We start from the raw sequence: 22,635 nt of genomic DNA on the forward strand, positions 1-22,635 counted from the left end.
ACAGAAATATGTATATTTGTACCCCACAGGAGAGCCAGCATTTCCATGCTTGCTGTACGAGGACTCTGATGGGCAGTGTTAGACTGGGAAACATCAAAACCAGCACAAAGGAAACTGTGTCCTTCCCGTAAGCAAACACAGTGGAGCTTCTGCCTCCCTACTCCTTTTCCCTTGCCACAGCAGCTGACCAGAGAGGAAGGACTAGAACATGCGTGAGACTCAGATATTCTCCTCCCTTCACGGCAGATCACTAGGGTCACAGAGAGAGCTCGTAGCAAGAGATGAGACTGAAGGAAATATAATCAGAGGAAAGACTCAAGATTTAATAGATGGGGTGGATTCCCAAGAACTTGAGTGAGAGAAAAACAGGGAGAAATTTATACAATGAGACAGGTATATAATTATCTTCAAGAGGGGTGGGGTTCAAGAACAGCTGGGGGGATGAGGAGTTAAAGAAGAAAAATAAACACACTCATTCTCCTCCAACTTTAATAAGCAAATGATATATCTTGACACATCACTATCCTTATCAGTAGCAACAAATTAAAAGGGGCTTTAGGGTTATGACAGCTATGAACAGGGTGTGATGAGAAAGTGCATTGAAAGAGGCTCTTTGGGTGGTAGCAGTGGGTAAGGGGATCAAGAAAATGAACCCAGAGCAGCAACAGGGAGACTGGGGAGGACCTGCTGGACACACTGGGCCAACTACTAGAAGGCCCGAGATGTCTAAGCACAGAGCTGGGAATGATAGAACATACCAGGTTAAAGTAATTGGCAGAAAAATAAGCACAAAGTCTCACTTGACTGCAAGGAATTGCTGATTCTGGCCCCAGAAAAATTGGAAGCTGTGTTCGGCACAAGAGTCTATTTCCCTTCTCCTTCTTCACTAGCAGATGCTCAGATAACTGATACAGGGTTCACTCAACTGAACTTGCACTTTGGTGCAGCTTTTGGAGCACTTCTTTGGTAGGTTTGGAAGAGGCTGCTGTCAGTGGAAAACAAATCAGTGGATTCTCATAGCAGGCTGTAGACACAATGGAAGAAGATGCTCAAGACCCTGTAGGATTTCAAATAGGCTTTCAGTTAGCCCAGCCCCGAGGCTTTTTTTCCTCTCTGAATGCACTGTATTCTTTTCAGTAGCCTCTACTTTCGCCCTTTCCTAGCAGAAAGCACCTAGCACTTGGTTGCTTTTCCAGTTTCTAAAGGCTAGAGATGCAATGGTCACGTGCAGCAGGAAAGCCTCACTGGGACTTCCCAACACTGGACTAAGTGTTAGTAGCGGCCTTTCTTGACCTGCAGTTCAACATTTTAATGGTAGGAGACAGAAAAATCTCACAGTCCCATGGCTGCTTCTCTGCTCTCTTCCTACTGAGGTATGGCCCACATCTGTAATTTCACTAGTTTCCTGTTGGTCCAGAAATGTTGCCTACAAATTGCACTTTAGCTACCTGCAGGGCAATATCTAGGTTCAGCTCAAGCCTGCTGAACTCAATATAAATTCTTTGGAGGATGATTTTCAGGAGACAGGGAATGAATTCCATGCAATTCAGCAAAAATATGACAGTGCCTGCTCATTTAACTGAATTTCATCTGTCAGCTACCAGACAGGAGGCCAGAAAACTCAAGCAATTAACTTAGAAATGATGTGTGTGCTTTTGGAAATATAAGAAACACTTACCCCGACTTCTGGTGGGGAATCCTTATTATGTTCAGATAGGACTCTGGTTCGAACCTGTGGAGAAAAATAAACATTTTCTATGTGACCTCAGAGCAGAAACTAGTGAAGAAGCTTCACAGAGGTGCTGGGTTTCAATCTCCTTTGCGTGGTATTAATTCAGACTCTGTTGGTTAATCATTAACAAAGGCACCCGTGCTCAATACCACTGTAGCACAATAAAACTGTCTTTTGATAGCTTTTTTTCCCCCTCAGGTGCTGGGGATTGAACCTGGGCCTTTCGTGTGACTGGCAAACCCCATACCTCTAAGTTACACCCGCAGCCCTCCTTTTATGCATTTTCATCTTTCCGTTTTTCCTAAACACAGTCTTATGCCATCACTTCCTCGTCAAATACAGAGATACTTGGGTTAGGTGAATCATCTTTAATCTCTTCAAAGAGCACCCTTCTTTCAGTATTCAAGGAGATATACAGAGGCAGCATAGAAAAAATAATTCTATGCATTGTACTCAATAAATATTCTCTTAATGAACACCAAAATTTGCAAATAGGATACCCCTCCCATGTGAAAATTCTGGGGCAAATTATCAGACAGTATCATTTGAATTCATTTGAAATGTAACTCTCACCTGGGGACAGAAAACAGTGTCAAACAATTACTCAGGGGCAGAAACTTTTCAAATAAGAATCCTAAGTGAAATTTCAACTCCCTGGATGATGTATTCGTATCTTCTAGTCAGTAGCGATTCTCAATCCTAGACGCACACGAGAATTACCAGAGGACACTTTCAAACTTTTGGTGCTCCTTGCTCCCAGATTTTCTGCATCTATAGAGGCCTATTGAGTCTACAGCTATCTTAAGAAAAAGATCTTTCAAATAAAATTCATGAGCATCTTTCTCACTTCAAAAAGAGTAGCAAAAGCAAGGAAAACCTTAAAGCTTAAATCTAGTTTTACTTCAACTAAAAGAAAGTTGAGCTAAATCAGATAAATGAATACAGTATGCAAGCATATCCTGTGTAACTGGAGAGCAGGGGGCACCAGGGAGGAAGGGCAAACCACAGCCCAAAGAGCACTTCATGGATCAACGTTTTAGGGGGTCATTTTAACAAGATCTCTTTGGACGTACAGTGTTGCAAATTGTGCTTTTCTTCAAATCCTTTAAGTCCCCAAATCACCTGTGCATAGCAGGTCAATTATTCCCGGATAAAGGGATGCTTATAATACTTCTAACAATGTCAAAAGATTTGAACCAGCTCCTAACAGCCTGCTGATTTTTAGCACAGTTTCCATTTCCTTGAAAAAAAAAAAAAGCCACAATCCATGGCAAAACGTGCCTTTCAACTTACAGCTTACCGCTCTTTCTTTGTTTCTTTATGACAGATCCAGCCATATCCCTTGCACAATTTGTCAGTCATTATGGCTCCAAATTGTTCACCAGAGCACAAAATAAATGCCAGGAGAGATCCCAGCAGAGTAAACAACACAATTTATAGAACACGCTCAACTTGGAATTGCATAGCAGAGCACTCACCGGCTAAGAGCATCTGTGTTAGGAGCCACATTAACACTCTTGGGCTGAGTCATACTGTTCAGTCTCATTATTTGAGAGCCACTGGCTGCCCTCCAAGGATAAAGAAATTATAGGCTAGTGGGCCAGATGAACCAGATACTGTGTGTATATTTGCTATATATATGGTATACATAAATACGATCTACTCAGCTCTCTATTTATCTATATATAATGACTATATAGAGTGAAAACAAAACATTATTTTTAAAAATGACACCCAAATAACATTTTCCAAAAGGATATGCTTTGCTGACAAAGTGAAAAAAAATCATAAATTAGTGAGGCTCAGCATATATAGAGTTGTATAAGGTATTTGATCTATATTATGTATGTCTATACATAACTATATGATTAATGCTGAACAAAGTTAGAATACTAACATTCTTGAATGGCCTGTTAAACTTCTAGATTCATAATATTTTCATCATTCCTTATCAGTATGAATAAATATAGAACAAAAAGACTATTTCAAAGTTTTATAAAATAAATAACCAAAAGATATTCTTGGACTGATTTGTTATGTTCTCTGTATGTGTGTTTTGTGTGTGTAAAAGGGAGAGAAAGGAGTGAGGAAGAGACAGATGAAGAAAATGAATTTCCTTTTTCAAATCCCTTAAGTCCACTGTATAGAATTAATATAAATACATGTTTGTCACATTTTTCTATATTGGAACATCTTTAAATCATGAGTAGAACTCCCAATTCAGAGGAACTTAAAACTTTTGTAATTGATTCTAAATTTTCTCAAGTCAGATTTTCATATGAAATGTCATTTAAATTAGTTCTAAAATGTTTCCACTTAAGTTAATATCATTGACATTATGGTGCACAGGTAACACCTCAGTGATGTTTTCCTTACATACGATGTGTCCCTTGTAGCAGTGAACACAACACAAACCCCGTGACAGGCTTTTTGTCAGTGGAAGAGGCCCCCTTCTTTCTCTTTGAAACTTCAGAGTCCAATGGATGGGACAAATGTATAACAACCCAGTCGAGTGTTAAACAGAAATATGGGCAATGGTTCTGGGCATTTAGACTGAAGAAAAATTCAGTCTGTGAGTCTCAGTGGACATTTCACAGGAGAAGTGGTACTTTGAGTTTTGAAGGAGGAGCGTGAGTTAGGAACAAAAAAGGATATGATAAAGCAAGAAGCCTGCTCTAAAATAAGACTGCGGTAAAACTGTAAGAGTTAAAATGTGTTCAGGAAAGAGTGCATATTTTGATGATGCCATAGTGGGCTTCAATGAAGTGACTGGAGTTCAGTGTGTGGGAGATGGGCTGGGATCATTTGCTGTAGAGCACTGTCCATTACGTTTGTAAGTGGAACTTTATCTCATTTAATTTATTTCAGGTAAAAAGAAATCAGTGGAGGCATTAGGATAGGTGTTTCATGTGGTCAGAGTCCCTGGAATCATCCCACTTTACCTCGAGAGAATTATTTCACCCCAGAAAGTTGCTATATTACATCTTTTCCTTCCCTTAGAACCGCACTGGACACAGAGAGAAGAGAGAGAAAGTGCGAAACAAAGGAGGGGGGTGAGGGAGGAAGTGAGGAGGGAAGCACGGGAGGAAAGGAGGGGAAAAGGAAGAAGGAGAGAGAACGAGAAAGAGGGAGCCGGAGAGACAAAGAGGTGGTGATGAGGGGGAAATGTGTCACTGCAATGTAACAGGCGCTGAATAAATTTAGATGGGGCCTCCGGATGAGAAAGGGGTGAAGCAACCGCTGTCACGGAGCTCCTGGCACATTCCAGTTCATTGACAGTGTCAGGCCTCCTGAGAATTTCTGCTTTCCTTAGGAATTTACTTCCCCTTTTTTGGTCTTATAGGCCGTTCTTCCCCCTGTTTCTCTTTACCAAACCCTTCCTTGTCTTTTCCTGGAACATAAGAAGGTCTGTTGACAACGTGACCAAAGCCCTTTCATCTTGAATTGTATGCTATCAAATAAGGCAAGGGCATCCTGGTTCACAGGTTTGCTCATGTGAAAGGTTATGTGATACATTTCTTCTTGAAGAACTCATAATTTCATATAAAGCAAATTAATTCTTCCTCCATCGACCTCAGAAGCTTAAAATCCCACTAAATTTACCTTCAGGATAAAGTTCTGCTTTCACATTCCCTAAAGATACCACCAGAATCAAATCTCTTGCAGCTCTAAAGCAGAGGTCATCATTTTCTTGATGGCTATGAGCTGAGCCACTTTAAATTGCTAGTACCACAGGCTTCCACTCCTTGGTGGGTGGCCTTTTCCATCACCAAACTTAGCAGTAGAGAATTCCCTTTGGGTCATAGACTTCTTGTACTTTGCATCTGTCTTCAGAAGAATCCCTTGTGAAAGTTTACCTTAGTAGGTCAGGCTCTCCTCAGATAATCTGCCTTTCTTTTTCAATTTTAATTTAAATTGAATTCGTTTCTAACCAATATACAAAAATATAACACTGTAATCTTATTAACATGGTACAATGTGACTCTTTAAACACGTGCACACATTGAATATTACATACTTGTGCGTGTGCATGTGCATGTGTCTCTAAGGGTCCCATTTGGAGTCTTGCACATGCTTAACAAGCACTCTACCACTGAGCTACACTCCATTCCTGAACAACGTTTTAATCATTTTAAATATGTCCATTTATCATTTCTTTATGGTGAGATCACTCAAAATCCTTCCTTCCATCTTTTTGAAACATAGATCATAGTTGTTCTATGCCAGTGATACTGAAGTTTTTAAACACCCAGTGCCCAAACCACAACCTAAATCCCACTTATTTATCACAAAGTGCCAACATTGCAATTAACCTGGATACTGAGGTTTTAGTTTAGAAAAAAAAAAAAAAAACTCATACAACTCATGACATCTTCACAGAACAGGCTCTGCATGCCCGCTGTGGCCTGTGTGCCATAGGTTCGCCACCAGTGTTCTATGCAGTAGGACACAACTACACACTCTTCTGGTACTGTAGCTTGGGACCCACTGATCAACGTGCCCCAGCTCAGCCTTCCAGCCTACTCTCCCCAGCCTCTTGTAACTACCATTCTACTATCAATTTCTATAAGAGATGACTTACACTTCTTATAGTCAACTGGTCCATATAGCATGGCCAAATTCTATTGCCGTTATATTGCCTGAGAATTGTGCAGGGATGCAAACCATGAAGCAGCAATTTCAGGGCCTAATTTAGGATTCTGTCTTCTACAATGATCAAGAAGTAAATTTCCATTGTGTTTGGATGCTGAAATTCCCATGCCCCGTGTTTGGCTGACTCAACAGACAGAATGATTTAGACTTCCATTTATTTTAAGTGAAAGTTTAGATTCATCTTATGGTTATGAGGAAATAAGGCAAAAATGCTCATATTAAATCTTTATGCACTATTTTAGCTTCAGCAAATGTAGTAAACACTTAGGATTCAGCCACTATTATGAACACTGGCAATCTCAGAAAGTAAAAGTTTAAGAAGATAAAGCATCCCCTTCGGCAATAATAACAACATAGTCAAAATTAACACATTTAATAATAATTGCTGAAAACCTTCCACTGTCAAAAACCTAGCTGTGAGGCTTGGATAGTGATTTTGCAAATTTTTAATTTTTGGTTAGGATACAGAAAAGAATACATATGCAAACCTGAATAATTTAGACTTCAGAATCTAAGAGATGTAATCTTAGAGGAAACTTAGAAAAACAAAGTAGGCAATATGAAAATTGTAAATGAAATATCCCGGGAAGATACACTTAAAATTTATTCTGGAACATGTTTAAATTCTCCCTGTCTCACACATCAGTATTGCAGAAGTAGTGTTGCCAACTCACTTGCCCAGAGGGTAAACTAATGAAAGATGCAGGCTGGGTGTTGGGAGCCAATGGGGATGAAACTCTGGCAAAACAGAAATCATGTTCCTGCTATAAGAGGGGAAGCCAGTATTCAGACTCAAATGATTGAAAAATTCCAAGAAATATTCCTTCACATATCAACAGTGGGTGACTCCTAATTGGTTTTCAGGTGGATTATTATTAGTATTAGTGATCTTTCCTGGAAACATGCCTGGTAAGTAAGGTGAGGGGGGTCAAAGCCGGCCTAGTACTATTTTAGTGAAAACAAGAACAACAACAGCAACAAAAAAAAATCTACCTGAAAATAGTTGTTATTTACTGTGTTGGCCAGCTTTTTTTCACTATGACAAAATTGCTGAGGGAAAAAATGTAGCTGAAAAGGAGAACAGGTTTCTTGCTTTTACAGCTTTGGAGATTCCAGTCCATGGTCATTTTATCTTGTTGCTCTGGGCCTGTGGTGGCACAGTGTTCTATGATGGGAGTCAAGAAACAAAGAATCTCAGCCTGAGGCGGTGGTGCACACCTACCACTCCCGAACTTGGGAGGCTGAGGTAGGAGGATCGCCATGAGTTCAAGGTCAGCCTAGGCTACATAGTGAATTCAAGACAAGCCTAAAATAAGCAGTGAGACCTTGTTTCAAACTGCAATTCCCAAAAAGAAAACGGGAGAGAAAAGAAATGCCAGAATCTCAAGTTCACTCCACAATGCCCAATCAGTTATTTTAATAATGTTACCCCAGTCATTTAACATAAAAGCTAAAAAATGCTGGTTTAGAAGAATGTTTATGAATGAAATGAATCGCAGATGCGAATGGCAGATATTCATTTGTACACAAACATTCCTGAAGCAAAGAATGGTGTTTATCATTTTGTTTAATTAAGGTTAGCTTGCAATTTTAATAATATATAAAGCAATTCTACAGGCTCCTAAGGGGGACTTCCAGCAAAAGATAACCCTTGCTAGCAAATACAGCAGGGATGGCTGTGCTCTTCAATCAAGTCAGCGACCCATCTGAGACAGAGCTGGGCTATAATTTTGCCAAGATTCAGTGCTGTGGGTTGAACGGTGTTTTTCCAAAGAATTGTTTTAAATCCTCCACTCGGTGTCTCAAAATACGGCTGAACTGGGAGATGGACGTCTAGTGAGGTGATAGAGTTAAATGAAGACCTTACAGTGAGCCCTAATGCAACAGAAGAAATACCAGGAAAGCCCCTTACAGAGAAAAGACCCTGCTGCTGAAGAGGGAGAGGGCGGCCACCTGCACACTAAGGAGAGAGGTTTTAGAGGAAGCAAAACCTGCCAGCCCCTTGATCTTGGACTTCCCAACTCCAGAACTGTAAAAGAAATAAATGTCCGGTGTTAAAATGCCTAGCCTGCAGCATTTGTTCTGAGTAGCCCTGGAGAAGATATTTAGCCTTGTGTGGTGGCGCCTCCCAGACTTTTAGCCACAAGCTTGGAATGGCTTTGGTTTTTCAGCCCTGAAAGAGTGCCGGTGCCTCTCGCAGTCTTTGGCATAACTGCAACACTGAACCCCATACATCCTAACATCTGACAGATGATTTTAAAGGAAGGTGAGCCAACAATTTGAGTTCCCTTTGGTTTGCAATTCTGTTATTCAGCTGTACGTGCAGACCAGACTCACTGAGGTGTCCTCTGCCTGCCAGCGCTGCCTTCAGGTCAGCAAAGCATTGCTATCCAGACCTGGAGCTGTGGGAGCCGTGCATGCCTCTGGTGAGAAATGGTCCCTCAGACCTCCCATATCAACTCGGCACTTGCTGGAGCACTTCCTCTCCTGCCCATTTCTCAGTCCTTCCTGGTTTTCTAAACACGAGGGAGCTGCAAGAGATTTCAATCTGTTTTTATAAGTTTTGCCCAGTTCGTCACTTACTTGAGGGCCCCGACATTTCCATTTTCTCACTTCATCCAGTACAAGTGCTGAAAGTTTTGTAGATTTCTCTCTCTCCAAGCAGCTCTGTGTCCAGGCAAGGCCTATTCCTCTCAAAGTCAAAAAAATGCCCTAGATAAAGATTATTGGTCCTGATATCTCAACATGAACAATTCCTCTTTTCTCAGGAAATTTAGTCTATTGGTTTCTGCTTCCATAGCTTGATGATGCATTTGAATGTGTGAATTTTGTAACTGGTCTGCCTTTTTTTCTAGGTGTTATCAAAGCATTGCTTGCTCTACGTGATGTACCACATCCTACCCAAACTGAATTTTTTCTTTTTTGATGCTGGAAAATGAACATGTATAGTACCACAGAGCTACACCTGCAGGCCCTGAACTTTTTAATTCAAAAGTCGCTGGAAAGCTAATACGTCTTCTACATATGTGACTAAAACATGAAAATAATATTCAGCAGAGCACAGCTGAATGTGACTGGAAAGGGGAAAATGCCACTATATGTTGTTAGTTCATTGAGTTAAGTCTTTGGTGATCCAGGTACAAATGTACATCTAAAAGTGGCTCATTTGTAAATATCCTTTACCCCACAGCCTGAACATTATTCAAAAACCAGGCAATAATTGTTGCATGTATTATGCTCTCTTGGGTCTCTAATAGGTAAATGTGAACATCTTTCAAAGTCAATGCATACTACACCAAATTATGTACAGATGAACCTTCTGTAGACTCCTAGGACAAACACAAATAATACTTAACATAAGTATAAGTACAGTTTTAGTTTAGGTGCATCTAATCCTAGATGTTTTCCAATTCCCTAAAGCAGTGGTTTTCATAGCACAGCTCTCTAGTAATATGGTTCCCTTTTTGTTTAATTGCTGGCTCTGTAAGACTTCTAATTTCTGTCTATGAATGCACCCTTACATTAAATTCTACCAGTCATTCAGGAGTCATGTGGTTCTTTAGGTTAATGGTGACTGTAAATGTAGCTCCAGAGTCACATAATTCTGAGTATTCCTGCCGTTATACACATTTTATTCCATTTCCCTTTCCAACAGTCACAGGATTCATTGCAGGCAGGTGAAAGATTATTATTGAACATTAAAAGTATCTGCATATATTCCTTTCCTTTCTCAGAGAGTCTCTGAAAGATCTGGGTTCTGCTAAAAATAAGAGATGTCAAGACTGAGGTTTCATTTTCTTGGGTCAAAGGACAAGAGCTTTTTGTACTATGTGAAAAGCCAAATCCTCTCCAGTACATTTGCCTCAAGTAAAAAGGACAAATCTCTATAGAGCTATACAATTCAGGACAACAGATTTAAGTGTTGAGAAATGTTTAGATATTTTAAAAATGGAAATAAAGCATAATGAATGCTTTGCATTGTAAGAAGAGAATCTAAAAATATGCTTTCTCAACTCTGAAGACTGTGCCTGAGAATCTGCTGAATAACTGTGCTGCAAGCTTATATTTATTAAACAGGGTTAACAAAAATGAAATAATAATAAGTATGCTTAAGCTTTAGTTTAATTATTTCAGAGGCATATTCTCTTTTTTACTTGTCTATGTCACTTAAATGCCATAGTTCTAGCTTGCATTATTATTGTTTTGCCCATTCTACAGATGTGAAAACTGGGTTTCAATCACAATAACTTTTCCAAGGCCTCTTCATCAGCAAGTGGCAGATTGTACATCAGAGCTCAGTTTCCAAAATCTGTGCCCCACAGCAGTGTACCTCTTCAGAGCCCAGACTGATGGTGACTCTAATTGTCTTCCCTAGGGTTGCTTAATGAGAATTTTAAAAACCAAAAATCTTTTTAGCCTCAGGGAATAGAAACAGACACAATGTGTCACACTGCTAAGCTCAAAACCACCATCATTAGGTACGAACAGCCCCCAATTAAGACCACAGTCATGAGTTAATGAATAAGCCATTAGACAGAGAACAGTAATATCAACACAAACACATGCCTAGTAACCTCTTGTTCCCTGGAAGTCATTAGTCCCAATAATGTGAGGCCAAATCATTTCTAGATAGCTTGACAACTACCGTGACATTCATAAGTATTCCGAGAGACCACTGGCAACCTGAACGTAGGTTACTCTAAGTCAAAGATTAGAAAGACCTGCATAAAGATCAGTTTATTTAAACTATCAATATAAAGCATATTTTTTATGAATCAAAACAAACAAAAGGTGTGAATGAACACGGGGAGGAGGGGTTATTCACAGAGTTACCCAGAGAAGTGTGTTCATCTCCAGGAAAAGTGGGACACTTATTCTGGGGGCTCTACTCTACTATCACCTTAGTGACTGTCTCCGTGGAATTCTGCCCCCATAGCCGACAGTTTTATCAAAAGTTCGCAATGTTGGATGCAATAGAATCACCAGGAAAAGTTTCAAGGTCTTACTCCTTTAATTGGTTCATTCCTAATGAGTTAGAATGTTCTTTGCTTTCTTTTTCAATTTTTCTTCCAAACAACATTAGGAGAAATCTGAGGCTCAAACTAAACAAAATTTAAAGACAAGTATTTCTCTCCCAGGGTAAGTGGCCAGTAAAGGAGAGGAACTAATATTTCATGGTGAGTGTGCTACATCTTCTACGTCACGATGCCTATAGCTTGGGGCTGAAATAATGACACAAATCTACCAAATAAAAACAGTGAAGGGAAGTGAAAGTGCGATTCTCAGTTTTGCCACAACAGTTACAATTATGACCCTGGTACTAAGGATAAGAAGTAGGACCAGTTCCCTTCTCAAAGAAACAGTGTCACACAGTGCCAGTGGTCTGCTGCACGACTGCTTCCTTCTCCTCTTCAATGGCAAAGGTGCTAAATTCAATGTTGTGGGCTCTCCCTTGAAAGGGAACAAGGACACAACAATGTTTCCATAGGAGAAATGTACTTAAAGTATCACAGGGCTGATCGACAAAATTGAGAACACCATTTCACTAAGCTTTTCCCATAATAAGCCAGGTGCACACCGAACACTAGGAGGCCATGTGGATAGCAGCTGGTTACCAAATGCTGCAATTTATATCTTATTCAAAGCATAGGTCTGCAGTTCTCAAGTTGATCTAATAAGGGGATCTGTAAGGTCAAAACTATTTTCGTAATACTCAGATGCTGTTTCCTTTTTGGACTCTTATTCTTTCACCAGACTACAGCAGAGTGTTCTAAATGCTACAAGTCATGTGACATCACAAAAGATTGCATGCAGACATAACAGTGCAGGTCTCTCCTGTGGGTAAGACATCAAAGAGATGTGCAAGCATACAACAATGCTAGTCTCAGCGTGTTTTGGATTTTCCAACACAATTTTTAAAAACATATATTATTTAATATATTTTTTACTTTATGTGAATTAATATTCTTAAATTTTCTGAGTTTTAATTTCAATTATGGGAAACACCCATGGTCAACAGAACCAGTAACCTAAAACCCCTTCATAATTTTGACGTTTTAAGAATGTTTCATTTTTTTTCTTTTTCTTTTTTGGGGGTGGGGGGGTGCCAGAGATTGAACTCAGGACCTCGTGCTTGAGAGTACAAGCTTCACAAATTCAGAAACACTGAGCTAAATCCCTGGCTTAAGAATGTCAAAGACATCCAAAACCAAAGGTCTGAGAAAGCTGCTACAAACAGGCCTCAATCCAGCCAATCTTATCTCTTTTAAGAAGGTGTGTGCTCTGCAGTCCGGAGCGCCCAATACTTTGGCCATGCGGTACCCCTATGGTTCCCTGGACATGCCTTGCTCGGCTGTCCCCCCTGGCTGTTGCATGTGCTGTTCTGTCATTATAGGAGTAAGAGACACAAGTCATGAACAAGGGTAATCACTTCACGCACTATTTCCTAACAGCGAGGAGAGATGGAAAGGACTGGAAATGGGCAAAGTAGTCAAAATAGTGAAATAGAGTAATGGTATAAAATGTAACTCAGTAAGAGTACTTTACGCACACAGGTGAGGGCAGGTTTCTCGGAGCAGGTGACTTCATTGAAGACTTATAGAATAAAGAGGGGAAACTAAGTGTTTCGGGTCAAGGTAACATCAAATGCAAAGGCCCAGAGACCAAACAGCTAAAAAAATAAAAGAGATTGGGAGGAAAGAAGCAGGAGTGTGGGTCAGAGAAAGGCAGGGCTCCAGTAATGTAGGGTTCATGTTAAAATTACAATGAGAAATTCTTGCAAGGTTCTGAGTCAAGAAGTGATCTTTATCGTGCTTTAAAAATAGCATCCAATATGAGAAGAGCAGATGGCAAGAGTTCATGAATGAAAGAAGCCACAAAGCCATTTACAAATTAGAGTTTTACTATCATTACTTTTTTCCAGCTAGGTAAAAAGCAAGGTGTGTTGTTTTTAAAGGGATAATTATTAGGTCTACTTGAGTCATGCTTTCCAAATATTTATAGAAAACACTTTAGTACTGACAGGAAAATAAACGGAGTATATAAATTTCCTGTAGGTATAATTACATTAACCCATAAAGTAATAATGCTTAACTACTCACAGAGGAATTATGTATTAATAATTATTTAAATAAATGTGTGAACTAATAAATGTTGTGCTATTTAGACCCTATTTACATTGTAGACAATAAAGAACAGCTCAGTTAATAAAATATAGAGATTCAGAAGAGGCATACTAACTTAGAGCACGAGGGAACTCAGCTGTCCAGAAAACTTTATAAACAGTACTAATAGCGTAATTACTAATGGAAACCTATCAACAAGATTGTCTAGGAATAAATTTAGCTTTTCTGGCAGGCACCTGTGATGATGGTACATAGGGAATATCTTCATTGTTGCTTTTCTGCATTTGGACCATACAAGCAAGCAATGATTCAAGGGCCCATGGTGGCAAATAATAATACAAAACTCAAATAAACTAGAGGGAAGAGCAGAGTCTTAAACTTTTTAGCCAAACCTCTTTTTTCTCACACTAATAGGTCTTGCAAATAGGACTTCTGAGAGCATATTTCTGTGTACACACGATTTTGTATATCACTGGGCTTAGATTTCAATATGCTTTGATAACCCATCTCTGGATTTTTGTTCAATTGTTTTTATTCTTGTTGGTGCTGGGGGTGGAACCCAGGGCCTCCTGGATGCTAGCTAAGCACTCTACCAGTGATCTATACACCAGTCCCTTTTCTGGACCGTTTTTTTTTTGCAGTACTGGGGATCTAACTCAGGACCTTGCACTTGCGAGGCAGATGCGGTGCCACTGAACTAAATCCCCAGCCCCCTTTACTGGACTTTATAAAGTAAAGTTATAAATATTCTTCACCTGTCCTGGAGCAGTAGCTGCTTCTTTGATTTTCTAATAAAGTTTTTCTGCACGCTTTGCAAGGTAACTGGCAGTCAGAGCCAGTGATGTACACACATACACACACACACACACACACACACACACACACTCACACAATGTATGCATGCACACACATACAGGCATATTCAGTGAAGCAACTCAGTTCTACTAAACTATTCAACAAGTGTCAAAATATCCCCATTACCTCAAAACATTCAAATAAACCTTCTCTCCCATGTTTAAGGACTTCAACGTGTTAAATCAACTATGCTTGAAACCAGAATCGTGACATTTAAGAGTCTGAACAGTGGAAGCACGTGTGTTATTTTCAATATATTCGCTGTGCTTCAAGTGAGTTTCTACTCAGTGTTCTTGCTGCCTCAGTGCTTAGAACCTGGCTAAACTGGAGCTAATGGGTTCAGGCATTTTAGGGCAAACTATTTAAAACTCAGTACACTGAGCAATCTCCATTCCTACGAGAAACAAGGAGCACTGTTACAAATGCATCTTATCAAAACTGGTACTTGATCTTTTCCATTGCTTAAAGTGATTTTTTTAATGTTGTCAGGAAGAAAGTTAAAAATACTTCAACCTAAAATATTCCTTATTTGCACAGACTTGAATCCATAGGTAAGGAAATTCAAGGCCTTTAAGGTAATCTCCAGAGCAAGATTTTGCCCTTACAGAGTTTAGTATACAAGTAAAAGCTTAATAGTTGTGCGGGGGTGGAGGTCAGCTTTTCCAGGCACAAGCACACCCCAGGACACCACCACGATCCTAGAATATCACAAGTACCAGCATGGTAAAGATATTTGGGAACCCAGTCTATAGAGAGCTCACTGTATTGTAAGTCTGGTTGGAGTTAGGAAAGCCATCTATTCTAGGAAGAACTCAGTATGCAATTGTATTCTAACCCATAACTTGAAAATAAAATCTTCCATCCCACATGATCATGGTAAGACCATATCTCTGAAACTAACTAGGTTAAAGCTCTGTGGATTTTAAATGCAAGGAGGTGCCCAGCGCTATCTGTTTAATCACATTCCTAGTAGTTGCTCATGAATTCTTTTAAAACCAATGGAGCGAGTGAAGGGAGGACATGGACAAGAGCAAAAAATGAGAACCAAGACCTCTCATGTAAAGGTACACGATCCCAATAATGAACATAATTGTACTGTATACCTTAAATGTACCAATAAACTCAATAAAAGGAAAAAAAACTTACTGATCAGCATACGTAATAGAAGAATGCTATGGCTATGCAAAGTACGCATCAATAATGATGTTAAAAAAAGAAAAAAAAAAACAATGGAAACTTTGTTCATGGGAAAGGCTCACACACACACCAAGAATCCGGCTTACCAGAATGGGTCTCGTGACATATCTGGACTCTAGGGTCAGCGTTAAGTGACCTGGCAGTGAGTACTGGATACTTCAAAATTTTCTCTATCTTTGGAGCCTCTGTTTGTGATCTCTGCAGGCCACAGATCATGTCATGCATCCATGTTAAGAAAAGCGCTCTAAGTGTCCCACAAACCTGGGAAAGAACTGAGGTTGCCAGTGAATTCCTTACTGCATAAATCAGCTCACGAGCAATAATTTCTAGATTTGAGGCATACTCTTAGGAAAATCTTTCATTATGCAATTTTAAGACTCTGCAGAGTTTTCTTAAGTGTATTAACCATGAAATGAGTGTCACCTCCCTTGAAAAGCTAATTTTTAGTATAGCTGTTTTGCATTACTTTAATTTCATAGATATTCCAATCAAAGCTGTAAATTGTGACAGTCTGTGCTTATATCACCATGTCTCAGGGACTTCTGATGATTTTACTAAAAAAAAAAAAAGAAAAAGAAAAAGAAAAAGAAAAAAAATTTACAACACTATAATGAGACTCTTTATTCTTGGCCTTTCTCTTTCTTAAAGTAAAACAGAAGGGGGGTAACTATGGGTAGACATTTAGTTCAGGTTTTCTAATACTAATTAGTAGCTTTCATAGACATAAAGATATTCATGAAAAGAGCAATGGAATGGAAAATTATTAAGTACTGTTTGAAAACAAAATAGAAATAATTCTCAAGGAGAGGAAAAATATATTTCGTAATGAAGAGTTAAAAAAAGAAGAAAAGTTAAGTCATGGTCACGGTCATTGTCACAGATGTCCATTTCAGAATGGTCTGTATTTATGAGCTAAGAGTTATTGGAAATGGACCAGACCTTGAAATTTATTGAACTCAACAGCTTTCCCGTAAAGTTAAGAAAACTTGGGCTGTTGGTCAAATGACTGGTGCTGGGTTTCAGAGTTAGCTCGCTACAAAACTGGGGGTCTTGACTGAATGTTTCCTTTTGTCATTTAAAGCCCTCAAAAATGACAGGCAGGTTGCAGGAAAGAATGTGTCCAAAGTGCATGCTGACTGCAGGTGCCCTGTGTGCCTGGTCTGGGTTGGTTTGCTGAGGCCACATTATCTGCTCCTTCTCTCTTACTCCACTGTGAGGTGCTTGGATCAGCAGCACTGGAATCAGAATCGCTGAGGAGCTTGTTAGAAATGCAGAAGCTGAGGTTCGTCCCCAAGTGCCGAATTAGGATCTGCATCTCACAAGATCTTTAGGAAGTCCTTAGGTACACAAAATCCATGAAACCCCTAAACACAGGATACATCCATTCCAAAAAAGAGGAGAGACAGCCTGAGTGACTAGATCTTTTCTTTCTATCCTTTCTCAAGTTGTTTTTTAAGAAATCAGGAAAATGGAAAAAATTTACTTAAAATGTATTAAAACATTTATGATGTTACATCACAATTGAGTTCTTATATATATGAAGAAAGAAAAACTTTAATAATTTAACTTCATAGTTCTGTGTGCTCTCCTTCTTTACTACATTATATTGTATTATACTTTGTTCGTACATATTGCATTTACAGTTGGTTGACTGCCTTCATTTTCCCATCTTTATTAAGATATAATTGACAAAAGTTGGATATATTTACTGTGTATGATATAACGTTTAAATATACCTGCTTATTGTCAAATGGCTTTCACAAAGAAACTGATCAACCTGTCATCTCAAAGATACTTCTATGATTTTGTGTAGTAAGAACGTTTAAGATCTACTCTCTCAGTAAAATTCAAATATACTGAATAATATAATATTTGTTATTGTTTGGATATAAAGTGTCTTATGTGTTTGGATGAAGGGCTGATTATAGCTGACTTGCTATTCGGAATACTGTCCAGCAGAAGAGGTGGGCCACAGTGAGTGCTACCTGGAAGGGTGTATCTCCTTGCTGTAAGATAGTACTGTTAGTTACATTCATGATAGTACACATTAGATCCCAAGAACTTGTTTCTCTGATAACTGAAAGGGTCTATGTTTTGACCATTTTCCCCATTTCTCCCTCCCTCGCCTCTTGGCTCTCTTTGTACCTGTTCTATGAGTTTGATTTTTTTAGATTCCACGTATAAATGAGATCATGCAGTATTTGTCTTTCTCTGTCTGACTTACTTCGCTTAGCACAATGCCCTCAAGGTTTATCCATCTCATGGCAAATGGCAGAATTTTCTTCTTAATGGTTAGGTAATATTTCACTGTGTGTATGTGTGCATGCATACACACACGTGTGCCAATTTATCCATTCATCTATCAAAGGCACATACGTTGTTCCACATCTTGGCTATTATGTTTAATGCTCAATGAACACAGAACTGCAGATACCTCTTTGAGATGTTGTTATGGTTTAGACAAACCGTGTCTCCCAGAAGTCTCATGTGTTCAGAGGTGGGACTTTTGGTAAGTGGTTGGATCTTGGGGCACTCTGTTCATCGGTGGTGGATTAGTGCGTGAAGAATTCACAGCTAAAGGCGCTGTTGGGAATTGCGGCCATGCTGGAGGAAGGGGTCACTGCAGGCATGCCTGGGGAGGGGTGTATGGCTTCTTGCGCTCCTCTCCTTCCTGGCTGCCATGCCTCCATCCACTATGCCCCTTGCCGTGCTGTTTCTGCATTGGAGCCAGCCAACCACCAAATAAAATCCCTGAAATAGTGAGCCGAAACCTCTCTTCTGTTAAGTCCTGGGTGTCGGGTTTTGCATCCCAGAGATCAAAAAGTAACTGATACAGATACTGATTTTGTTTACCTCAGCTGTACTCGGAAACAGGATTCCAGAACTATATGGTAGATCTATTTCTAATGTTTTGAGGACCCTCACACTGCTTTCCATAGTGATTCTACCAATTTACATCCCCACAGCAGCATGTAAGGATGCCCTCGTCTCTATATCCTTGCCAACACTGATTACGTTTGGTCCGTATTAATTAATAATAGCCATCCTTACAGGTGCGAAGTAATACCTCATTGTGGTTTTAATTTGCATTCCCAAGAGATCTGTGAAGTTCAGCACATTTTAGGCATCTGTTTGCCACATGTATGGCATCTTTGGGGGAAAAAATATCTGTTCGAATCCTTTGCCAATTTTTAAATTGGATGATTTGAGATTTTCTTTTTCTGATTTTTAATTCTGACATTAAATTGTGAATTTCTCACACATTCTGAATATTAATTCTCATCGTATATGAAATTTTTTAATGCTTTCTCCCACTTGATAGGTTTTGTTTTCATTTTGTTGATGGCAAACTGCTTTTCAGTACCGATTGGATAGGTAAGTCCTCTAGGGAGTGACTAAATCTGTGGCAAACAGCCCTGGAAGCCCAATGAGACACCGCCCAATAAAAAAATGCCTATAATTCAAGCAGGCTTGCTAGGGCTGTCTGCGACTCCCTGGGAAAAAAGGAAACAAATCTTTCTGAAGATACATGAATTCCCCAACACAGCTGGAGGAGTTATAAAAAGAAAGGCATTTGACCATTTCCATGGGAGCTTCCTCACTTTTCCCATTATATTTATTAATAGTGACTCAGCTTAAACCTTTCAGCAATAAAAACAATAGCAACAAAAAAATGAGTGCACTGGTTTCTAACATGGGCTTAGGGTACAGAGGCTTCTCTTCCTCACCTTCAGCGTGGCCCTGTTACTCTTTTAGTCTGAGCTACCTTGTGTTTCATTCTCACCAAAAGCTCCCAAATAGCCTCCTCTTGGAAATTTCACCATCAATAGCAGGATTGACTACACTGCTCATAACCCAGTGTTTCCACCTCCACCTTAGGAAGCCTTTGCTTCCCAAGTGCCAGCAGAGAGAAAACAAAGCATGGTGCAAGTCCAATGGAAATTTACTTACACTCACATTTCCTGTTAAGCTTCTCATATTTAAATTCTCATGAGAATTCCATGAATTATAAACAGTGCTACTAAACCCCTTGAGAGATAGGCAGAGTCACTCATTAAACTGCAGAATATGGAAAGAAAAAGAGTCAGCTGACTTTTAAAAAGCAAATCTGTATTTATCAGAGAAAAACTGCATAATCACATAGGTGCAGTTTAATGAGTACAAGAAAAGAAATGTGCATCAAAAGACTGTAAGGCAGAAATGCAAATTGGCCAGGAACTTTCTTGAGACTTTCAGCCATGTAACCACTACCTTTTCTACCAGAGACAATCATTGCTATCACAGTGATTTTCCGAATGTTAGAACCAGAAAGAAGAAAAAAAACTGGGCTTTCTTTATGCCTACTTTTGCACTTCATATAAAATACATAAACTGTGTACATATTATTTTGCCTGGTTTTGTTTGCTCAGTAATTCTTCAAATTTAGCCATTTTTGTTTCAAGTAGCTAAGGCTTATTTATTTTCATTGCCAGATAGTAATTAATGTATACTATACCACACTTTATTCCTACTACTCTTGGTAGGTATTTGTTTATTTCTATGCATTGACTGGAATAAACTTAAATAAACTGCTGCTATGAAATTCTTGTACATGAATGGGGAGAAGATGTATAGGTCACTTTCTAGCATCCAGATGCAGGAGAAAACTGCTGGGTCTGGAACTATCACATTTTCAACTTGCCTGCAGCCCTGACCCGTTTTTCAAAATGGTAATATCACTCGCACTCCAACCATGTGAAACTGTTATCTCTTTATCAATACTTGAAATTGTTAGACTCTTGTACTATTCATATGTAATTATATCTCTTTGTAGTCTTAATTGATATTTCTGATTACAATCAAGGTTGATTCCCAAAAGTTTACTAGCCATTTTAATTTGCCTTTCGGTAAATATAAAAGACTACTTCCTGAGAATGTATCCAGTATCATTATCTCCAATTTTGTATCCTAGAAGTGATTTGTAAGCACTTACATATGATTTTAACCATATCAACCCAGAACTGCCTGTGTCTTGCTTTGCACATGCTTTCTAAAAGATTTCCATATGTGTCTCAAAATGTCCCTTCACAAAATCTCAATCCTTGATACTGACCTATATTGAACAAATTAATTTTAAAAAATTCATTTGATGAAGTGCCACACGTAAGACTAACTATACAATTTCCCTGGCAGCTTATAATTAGAGGCAAGTCTTAATGAAATTACGATATCCTGAATATGGAAATCTCCTCATTTGCCTGTGCATAAACCCAACTAATGAATGGGCTGGATTTTGTTTTTCCTGCCTCTCAAACTCAACAAAGCAAGGCTCTTAAAGCCTGAATTCCTCATAAGTACAAAATATTTGCTGTTTTATCTATTTTGATGATCACAAGCCATGAATAGCTTATATTTCAAGATCCTAATTTACACATGTCAGACTTGTGCTACATGGGCCGCATCTTATTCTATTCTCTCCTTCAGTTTCTACCTTCTACTCTCTCCTGTTTTGCCCTCTGCTCCTGAAAGCTGAGTGTTCTCTGATCCCTGGATGAAGAACTGAGGGTCTGGGATGCAGGGGAGTCAAGATAGCCACACCCTTGGTGCCCTCTCTCTCTCTCTCTCTTACTGCTAGGTAACCTCTGGTTGGTTAGGTACCTTGACTAAACTACCATTTTCTTTTCAACTGTCTCTCCTGCTTTCTAAAAGCTGTGTCCTTCTTTCGATCTAAGGATCTAAGAGTAATAATAGCTTTTCTATTATTAAACCAGGTTACTAAGCTGCTCTGTGATTCTACTTTGCAAATAGTCCCTTTGCAAATATGCTCTCCTGGAATTATCTTAATTTGTGAGTGCCATCTGTTTACCATTGTGACTCTGACTGATACAGGCCTAATAGCCATGCTTGTGTGCAAAAAGAGAGGCAAAACAAAGCATTAAGGTAGATTACTGCAAGTGCTGCTCTTCCTGGCTCATATATGAAGCACAGAGAAGCACAAATACTCTCTTCCATGGAGCTGAGAGAGTGATTAGGGAGCACTCAAATTATGCTGGACCTAGGAATGTAATAAATAAATGAATAACAAAATTGCCCTCCCCTTTCAAAGGTTAGGCTCTTCCTGTGAGTAACAGACTGGTTCTCAGTCTCTGCCTGTCAGCTGCCTAGCATCCAGGGGTCTGGTGGAAAGCATTCTCTTTGTACAATTCTTTGCATCCTCTTGTTAACTCATTAGTTATAGCTGCTATATTTTGAAATTGATAGGAGACATTATTTAGGGTAGGAAATCAAATTATGTTGCAAGTGATCCAATGAATCCTGGCTCTGAACATCATTCAGAAATTTTCTCTCTGTTTTCATAAATTTTCCTCACCCCACACCATGCCCCAAAAGACAATTTGATGTATACTCTTCTACAACTCCTTGTGTACTCCTGTCTTATTTTTCCGTGCTTTGATTTACTGTTAAAAATATTTTCTCTTTTTACAACTGAAAAGCCAAAATGTAATTACTAAATTTAAAAAATAACAAATTATAATTAGTAACATGAGTACTTATACCTCAAGATGCTATGAGGAATCATTTTCATTTCTCAGCTATAGGCTGTCTTGAGGAGAAGCTTTATTGTTTATATAAATGAAAGATCCTCTAAAGATATATTTAATGTTACAGAAAGCACTCGAAATGGAGAGACTGCTAACTGAAACTGCCAAATGCACATCGATAAAGTCTATCTGGGGGTCAGAAGAGTAGTGGGGCCTCTCCCCACCCGCTCCCTTATAGAAAACATGGCCTCATATCCCGTCAATAAGTTAGGAAATCTACATCGAGGGTGTTTTGCTTCCTAACTCACTAGCTGCTGCAGGAGGAGCGGAGAGCCAGCCCCAGCCAGCACTCCCTGCCTGTGTAATGATTTTCTCCCTCTTTAAAAACTTCCCGCTGGATTCTTCTCTTTCACGGCGGCCGGGGAGAAACCTTTGGGTTTGTACTTTGCCTCTGTTAGTACCCACTGATACGCCTAAATAGGAACTGATTTGAAGTCCGCTGGAGCAGGTGAAAAACCACAGAGGACGCCTTTTTTTTTTTTTTTTTTTTTCC

General features: G+C 39.2%; 1 protein-coding gene across 2 annotated transcripts in view; it reads right to left on the bottom strand.

The window, feature by feature from the left end:
• The window catches only part of Inpp4b (inositol polyphosphate-4-phosphatase type II B), a 943,087-nt gene that overhangs the window by 243,693 nt on the left and 676,759 nt on the right, over nucleotides 1–22,635 (bottom strand). For both annotated transcript variants that reach the window (XM_010639876.2, XM_019209903.2), the window contains exon 10: nucleotides 1,679–1,732. In XM_010639876.2, the coding sequence (XP_010638178.1) occupies nucleotides 1,679–1,732 (54 nt within the window). The remainder of the gene's footprint in view (nucleotides 1–1,678; nucleotides 1,733–22,635) is intronic.

Source organism: Fukomys damarensis, unplaced genomic scaffold (genome assembly GCF_012274545.1).
Source record: "Fukomys damarensis isolate Sample0158 unplaced genomic scaffold, DMR_v1.0_HiC HiC_scaffold_38, whole genome shotgun sequence".
Classification (NCBI taxonomy): domain Eukaryota; kingdom Metazoa; phylum Chordata; class Mammalia; order Rodentia; family Bathyergidae; genus Fukomys; species Fukomys damarensis.